Source organism: Malurus melanocephalus, unplaced genomic scaffold (assembly GCF_030028575.1).
Source record: "Malurus melanocephalus ecotype Western Australia unplaced genomic scaffold, MMel_1.1 scaffold_675, whole genome shotgun sequence".
Lineage (NCBI taxonomy): Eukaryota > Metazoa > Chordata > Aves > Passeriformes > Maluridae > Malurus > Malurus melanocephalus.
In genome coordinates, this window is record NW_026623907.1 from 300,488 (window position 1) to 308,301 (window position 7,814).

Below are 7,814 nucleotides of genomic sequence, written 5' to 3' on the forward strand. Positions count from 1 at the left end.
TTTCCCAAAAATTTCTTCCTGTATGGGAAGCAAACCCTGGAGAAGCAGCAAATGCATGAAAATTGTCAGTAATAATTATTGAAAACTGAAATAGCATCGATATTAATTTACTGCTCAGATGGATCTACAGTGAAATTTTGATGGTAGAAATTATTTTATTTTCAGGTTTGGCCAAAAGTGTTGTTATTTTCCAAAAATCTCTTCCCCATATGGGAAGCAAACCCAGRAAAAGCAGCACATGCATGGGAATTTTCAACAATAATTATTCCAATCTAAAATTAACATCAGTATTAATCAACTACTCAGATGGTTCTAAGCTGTAGTSAGCACTGAAGGGCCCCAGTGCAAAGTTTTGTGCATTAATTATAAAAATTTGATGTTTTGTAGTTGATAAGCTGCAGTTTGAGCCCCCTCTACGAAAAGAAACAGAAGCTCGGGATGAAATGGTAAGTTTGGATTTTTATTTATTTATTTAAATCACTTCCTCAATATTTTCTTGTTCAGCCCTTAGCAGCTTGCTGGAAAAATATTTTTAAAGTGACCCCTTCAAGTTTTCCCCACAAATTTTTGTTTCCCTGTTACTTTTGCCACTTCATCCACACATTACACCATTTCCAGATGCTGCTTTTAAGTCTAAAAAGAAGAAAATAGCTTATCAATAATTATTTTATAGATTGTAGAAGTTTATTTTGCTTTGGAATTTGATTTTCCTGCTTAGGAATCATTCTGCAGGGTTGGGGAATCTCCAGGCTTCTTTGGATAAGGTGCTTTAAAATCCTTTAATTTGACAAGGGGTGTTAAAAATGACAATTTCTGCATTTTCAGGTTGTGGCAGCAGGCAGTGACTTTGCTTCACATTGGAATCCTTTTGTGGATGGAAGCAACAAGTAAGTCCAGATAAAATCAGCTTTTYTTTGGGTGATTTAATATGAAACTGAAAGAAAAACAAGTGACGGTGGAAAAATCAAACCATAAATCCTGATCCACTTTGATATTCATAAATTAGGATTTTACCCCGTGTGGAGCTCTCCATCTGCAGCTCAATCATCTTGGGGAGTGATTTTTAACCTCTTTAACCCCAAAAGCATCTCGATGGGAATTTGTAGGTGTGAGGTGAAGGGTAAATGCCCCACCAGGACAATGCCAAAAACCACCCCCAGCAAATTTCCTGCAGCAAAAACCCATCTCACCCAGAGGATCCTGCTCTGACCTCACACTTCTCCTCTGAGCTGTTCCTGTGGTTGTGACATCCTGTGACGAGGCCAAAACAGCCCTGAGCTCGAGAAAAGGAAGGAGAAAAGTTAAAATTTTACTGCTGTGGGTCTGATCAGGGTCAGCACTCAGCCATGGATGTTTTTAGAGCTGATTTCTCAGGTCTGAAGCACAGGAGCACWGCTTTCTCTGAGTTAGGACTGACTTTTTGAGTTTATTTTGTTGCAAAAGAGTGGATTTTGCCTTTAAAGGAATCTCTGGATTTGCAGTGAGCAGTGTGGAGGTTCAGATGTAGGATCTGGRCTCAAATAACTGCTCAGCTCAAAGATCCTGTTTCCCATCTTTMTTTGGAACTGAGCAGCAGACAGTGAATTTCTTTGGCTGTTTTTTTTTTATTATTTTTGCTGCAGATAAAAGCCTTGCATAAGCTGTCAGCTGACATTACAGCCCCCTGGAAAGTTGGTCGAGATTGCCAGAATTTGAGGTTTTTTTCAGCATCCTGGGTTTCCTGTTCCCAGGCAGGAGTTTTGGGGACTCTGAGCCTGCATTTTGTGGGGTTCTGGGCTGTTTCCTCCCTCCCTGTGCCCTGAGTTTATTTGTTTGACTTTCTTATGGAATTTTTGCTGGGAGTGCAGGATTTTCTGCAGGGTCGAGGAGCAGAGAGGGAAGGAGAGGATTTGACCCCATTCCCGTGGCTTTTTCTGTGCCTAGCTGCAGCAAACCAGAGACCCCAAAAATTTACAGCCAGGGCTATAAATCAGAAAATGGGTACGAATTCAGTGCTGGAACGAGAGCAGGCACAGCTCAAAACTGTGCTGCTCACTTGGAAACCACTTCCAGCTGGAAAGATAAACAGGAAATGCATAACTGCTCTGTCCCAGTGCTTTGAGTAATCCTTGGGATGTTCAGAGAGGATTTGTGCTGGGGGGTCCTGGYTTTTCATTCCCTGTGGTTTTTGTCAGAGAGAGTGGTGAGGGATGGCTTTGATTGAGGAATGAGGAATACCAGAATGTCTACCTGCTGATGGAATTTATCTCTATTTTTTTTTTAATTGTAATGTTTTAAAATACTTTAGTGTGACTGTTCTGCATTATGGAGGGGGTTTTTATTGATGGTTTTTGTGGAATCCCACAATGGTTTGGGGTGGAAGGGACATTAAAGCCCATCCCATCCCACCCCTGCCATGGCAGGGACACCTTCCACTTTTTGGTGTCAGAAGTTTGTCTGATCCAGAAGCAAAGCTGCAAACTGGAATCCCAGAATTCCAGAATTCCAAAATCCCAGAATGGTTTGGGTTGGAATGGACATTAAACTCATCCAGTTCCACCATGGGCAGGGACACCTTCCACAATCCCAGGGTGCTCCAATTCCCTCCAACCTGGCCTTGGACACTTCCAGGAGCAGCCACAGCTTCTCTGAACAATAAAAACCTTCCAAAAAGAAAGACTTTTAAAAAATTTTGAATCATTCCTGTTGACAACTGGCTGCTGCTTTCCCTCAGAAGAGACTTGCAGGGAAATTTCACATTAATCCAAATTTGGCTGGGTTTTCCTGGTCATTGCCCTTTGAAGACACAGCTTGAAAATTGCCATTTTGCAAAATTTTATCAGGGTTTTTTTTTTTGTTCAAGGTTATATTTTCAGTGCTGCTTTGATCCTCTAGTCATAATTTCTTTTTCTGTTGTCCCTGGAGCAGCTTTGAAACAAAAATTCCCACTGTAGTGGGAAACAGTCTGGGCTTTTTGTGCATATGTATAAATAAGGAAACTTCCCTTTAAAGGCTTTTCTCTTCTAAAAAGAACTTCCTCTGTTCTTTTTTTTCTCTTTTTATATTGTACTTTTGTCAGACATTTCAACAATATTTAAAACACCGGGCAGGGAAATGAAAGCTGATGGTGTGGAAGAGAAATTCAGTGGTTTTTAGGGGGTAAGGGGAAGGAAAGGACCTGACAGAGAAAAAAAAAAAAAGAAAAAAAGAAAAAAAGAAAAAAGTGCAGTGTTTTGGAAAGGGCTGGGAGTTGCTTTTTGGGAAACTCGGTGACATCAGGGATGGGTTGAGTTGCACGTGTCGACCTCAGAGCAGAGCTCTTAATTTTCCAAACATTCTGCCTTAGGGGACTGCTCACAAAATTTGGCGATGGCAGTGAAGATGCTGAAGAGTGAGTGCCTCTCCTTCCCAAARTTGCTCTGCTGCTCTCCCCTCCCAAAGCTGCAGGAGCCTTTGCCACTCACAGCGAGCGAGCCTGGCTGCTCTTCCCAGCCCTRTGTGTGCTTGGCTCCTTCCTGACCCTTAGGAAAAATCCCAAAACTCTGCTTTCTGCCCTGCTCTCCTCCCTCAGTTGTCTCAGAGCTCCTCTGGATGTTTCAAAGCAGATTTTGTGYTGATGAATCCACGTGGTTGTGACAGGATGTGCAGGGATTCTGCACAGCTCTGGTGTCCAGAAATTTGKCTGATCCMGAAGCAAAGCTGCAAACTGGAATTCCAGAATTCCAGAATCCCAGAATGGTTTGGGTGGAAGGGACATTAAATCCCATCTCCTTCCACCCCCTGTCATGGCAGGGACACCTTCCACTGTCCCAGGGTGCTCCAAACCCTGTCCAACCTGACCTTGGACATTTTCAGGGATCCAGGGGCAGCCACAGCTTCTCACCTCCCCACCCTCACAGCCAGGAATTTCTCCCCAAAATCCTATCAAAATCTRCCCTTTTCCAGGTTAAAACCATTCCCCCTCGTCCTGTCCTTCCATCCCTTGTTCCAAGTCCCCCCAGSCTGAGATCCAGTCCTGGATGTTCATTTATTTACAAACCCCAAACATCTTTCCCCACAAATTGCTYTGTAACAATAACATTGGCATTGATGCAAAAACAGTTTATTAAAAATCAACACTTCTAACGAGATTAATGAGCTTCTCCCCTGCCCTCAGACCCTGTGTGTGCAAAGCTCTGCTCTGCCTTTTCTGTGCTTCTGGTTTATCTTACTTCCAGTCCTTCGGAGTTCTGGGCTTGGTTTAACTCACACAACTGCTGCTCTTTTCATTGCAGATCGACCCTGAAGCGAGCTGGGCCACCCCCACTGCCCCCCAAGGTGAGAAATGTGGGATTTCGGGGGTTTGGTCAGCCTGGGATGGCCTCTTGTTCTGTGCTTTGCTGAGCTTTTCCATCACGGAGCAAGCTCTGAAATTATTCTGCTGGCAGATGTCTTTATTTTCATGGAATCACAGAATATCCTGAGCTGGAAGGACCCACAGGGATGATCCCAACCCCTGACCCTGCCCAGACACCCCAAAAATCCCTCCTGTGCATCCACAAACGCTCCTGGAGCTCTGGCAGCCTCGGGGCTGGGACCATTCCCTGGGGAGCCTGGGCAGTGCCAGCACCCTCTGGGGACAGAAAAACCTTTCCCAAAAATCCAACCTAAACCCACCCTGGCACAGCTCCAGCCATTCCTGAGGACAGAAGAAGAACCTTTCCCAAAAATCAACCTGAACCCACCCTGGCACAGCTCCAGCCATTCCTGGGTCCTGTCCCTGCTCACCAGGGAGCTTTTTATCTTCCTTACATCACCATGCCCAAAACCACATGCACTTTTCAAAGGCTGATTTTTTTTTTTTTTGCTTGAATTCAGTTTGTCTGAAGTTGATTCTTCCCAATGCCATTCCCAATTCCTTCCATTCCCCAAGTAACCACCCCCTCTTTTTTCCTTGCAGCCGAGGATGAACAATTACCCCGAGGAAAACCTCCCGGACGACGAGAGATGCCAGACAATAAAACACTTCCCAGATTCCCAGAACAGAGCCCCAGCAGCCCACAGGAGACAGAGCATCCCAGTTTGTGGGCCCCAGGCAGATCCCTGCCCCATGGGCATGACCAGCAGCATCAGCAGCCCTGGATTGCTCACAGCCAGATACAGCGACCTGGGTAAATGCTTTACCTGCCCTAAATTTGGCTGGCACCCTGGAAAAGGAATTGCTGTTCCCAGGGGATCATTTTTTTTTTTAAAACAAGCTGATCACGAGGTGAAGTTTTCCTTTTTCCATGTGTGGTTTTTATTAGAGCCATGACTGTGGTGGGAATGTTGGAGAACACTCAGCCAGTCAATCCCATTCCTGTGCTGCCTGCAGGAACAGGGGAAAAACAATGAATGTGTGGGGAGGCCCTTGGCACAGCTTTATTCCCAGTGGAATTTGGCCCAGGGACTGTTTGGATAAGGGGCAGTGTGTAACTCAGCAGGAATGGCTGTGCTGGGGAGGGTTCAGCTCCCTGAATGTCAGAGCTGCCTCCTCCCCTCCTCAGCACAGGGAGCAGAGATTTTTCTATTTCAGAAAAATTTCTATTTCAGATAAGGGAGCAGATATTTTCTATTTCATTGTGTTAAAAAAAAGCTTCAAATCATGTCTGGGCTRCTTTTCAGGCAATGGGAATGGGATGTTGAAACACATCGAGGAGAAYGCAGAAGGACCTGGACAGATCCCTCAGCTGCCACGGAAAAAGGAGAAGAGAGATTTCCCTGTAAGTGTTGGGATTCTGGGGCTGATTTCACTGTCATGTCCCCAAGCTGGTTTTGTGCAGGTGATTTATGATCTTTCTTTCTTTTTTTCCCCTCAGAAACCAGCAATCAACGGTTTGCCTCCGACCCCGAAGGTGCTGGTAAGGAATTCCGGAATTCTAGAAACTTCCTCTCTCTGCTGTGGGAGGTTTTTGTTGGAATAAGGCACCAGCTCATCTGGGGGGATTTTCTGCATYTCACAGCCAGTTACTTTTCCTTAATCCTCAATATTTATTCCCATTTTTTCAAAATTTCCTGCCTCTGGGAAGGGTTGGAGGCTTCCCTGGCTCTGTGACCTCCAGTGGCAGCCCCTGATAGGAAGAGAAATGGGAAATGTGGTGATGATAAGAGGGTGTCATTGCCTGTTTTCCCTTCATGTGCTATTTTATAAACACTCAATATCCATATGTTTATTATATTCAACATAAAATACTCAATTCTCACACAATTATAGAATAATTTAGGTTGGAAAAGCCCTCTAAAATCACTGAGCCCAACCATTCCCCCAGCACCGCCGAGGTCACCCCTGTCCCATGTCCCCAAGTGCCACATCCACATGATTTTAAATCCCTCCAGGATCTATTTTTCTGACCCAGTAGGTCCCTAAAGTTGTTGATACCATTTTGATCCCTCTTTGCATTTTTKAATGTCCATAAATTGGAATCAAAACGAGTGGAAGACTGTGTGTGTGTTCAGCTGTGTGTGAGTGATCAGAAATCCACTCTTTCCACTCTAAATTCGTTTTCAGGTTTCAGTTTTGGTGTCTTTCAGATGGGAGCCTGTTTCTCCAAAGTCTTTGATGGTTGCCCTTTGAAGATTAATTGTGCAACTTCATGGATACATCCAGATACTAAAGGTAAAATTATTTTAGTTTTGGTGATGGGCTTGGGAAAGAAATCCATTTGTAAAGTTGTTTTAGTTGCTGTAAAGTTACTTTTGCATTTGAAACGTTCCAAAGTGGGAGGGAATCATCCCTTTCCCTGGATTTTTCAGATCAGTACATTATCTTTGGCACAGAAGAAGGGATCTACACTCTGAATTTGAACGAACTTCAYGAAGCAACCATGGAACAGGTGAGTTCAGGTGGCTTGAGCAYACARAATAAATCTGGGGATATTGTGGAGSAGTGAAGTTTGGCATTGCAGGGAAAAGGTGGATTCAGGCTCTGGAGCTTAAATTATTCCCATCAAAGCCAGTAATAGAAGGCTGAAATTATTTATTCCCTGACCTTCCTGTATTTTTTATTGCTGCTTATTTCACACTGTTGTCAAATCTTCCTTCTCCTGGAGGATTCCCTGCCCTTTTTCCCTCCGTTCCATCCCCACTAGATGGCACATTGCAGCTCCTTGGATGCTCCAAAGCCTCAGTTACTGAATTCAGTCGTTGTTGTTATCCCCAATAAACCTCCTGGGCTCTCTAACCCTTTCCAAAGCCATTTCATGCAGTCACAATTTTAAATCTGCTGGTTTAGAGTCAGGAGCAGCAGCAGGATGATTGTGGAATCTCATTCCTCACGTGTTTTCCTAAATGATTTCATCTGACAGTCTTCTCTGGGCTTTTGTAGGTATCTTTTTTTTTTTTTTGGTAGATGTTTCTTTATTATGTCCCACTGAAAGGTTGCTGGGTAGGGAGAACATTCAGTAAAAATTTCCTTTTCCATGAGAGCATTCCCAGCTGGCAAAGGTCAGCTGTGACCACCTCAAACCCCAGAGGCATCTGTCACACCATTTGTTCTCACATTTTCTTTTATTTGATAATTTCTCCTCTCCAAACTCACATTTTGAACTGTTTTTCCAACTTGTAATTCTGGTTTGGTCTTGCAGTGTACTTCTTATCTATCTGAAGTTAATATTTTCCAACTCCAGGAGTGGTTTTTTTATTCCATTTTTATTTTTTCAATGGAAATACTGAATAAACCCAGAGCTATTTTATAAAACAGCAAATTGCTGGGAGATACTCAAGGTTTATGTCCAGTTGGATCTTTTCTTTCTTCAGTATCTCCTATTTTCTTACTTTGCACATGGAAGCAGCACACAGGACAAAGTGTTAGAGAATCC

The 7,814-nt window shown here is 43.7% G+C and overlaps 1 protein-coding gene across 1 annotated transcript in view; it reads left to right on the forward strand.

Moving 5' to 3' along the window:
- The window catches only part of MAP4K5 (mitogen-activated protein kinase kinase kinase kinase 5), a 54,666-nt gene that overhangs the window by 40,359 nt on the left and 6,493 nt on the right, over positions 1-7,814 (forward strand). The window contains exons 14-22 of the mRNA XM_057384010.1: positions 388-446; positions 826-887; positions 3,326-3,370; positions 4,254-4,296; positions 4,919-5,129; positions 5,623-5,720; positions 5,817-5,858; positions 6,529-6,613; positions 6,751-6,884. Of these exons, the coding sequence (XP_057239993.1) occupies positions 388-446; positions 826-887; positions 3,326-3,370; positions 4,254-4,296; positions 4,919-5,129; positions 5,623-5,720; positions 5,817-5,858; positions 6,529-6,613; positions 6,751-6,884 (779 nt within the window). The remainder of the gene's footprint in view (positions 1-387; positions 447-825; positions 888-3,325; positions 3,371-4,253; positions 4,297-4,918; positions 5,130-5,622; positions 5,721-5,816; positions 5,859-6,528; positions 6,614-6,750; positions 6,885-7,814) is intronic.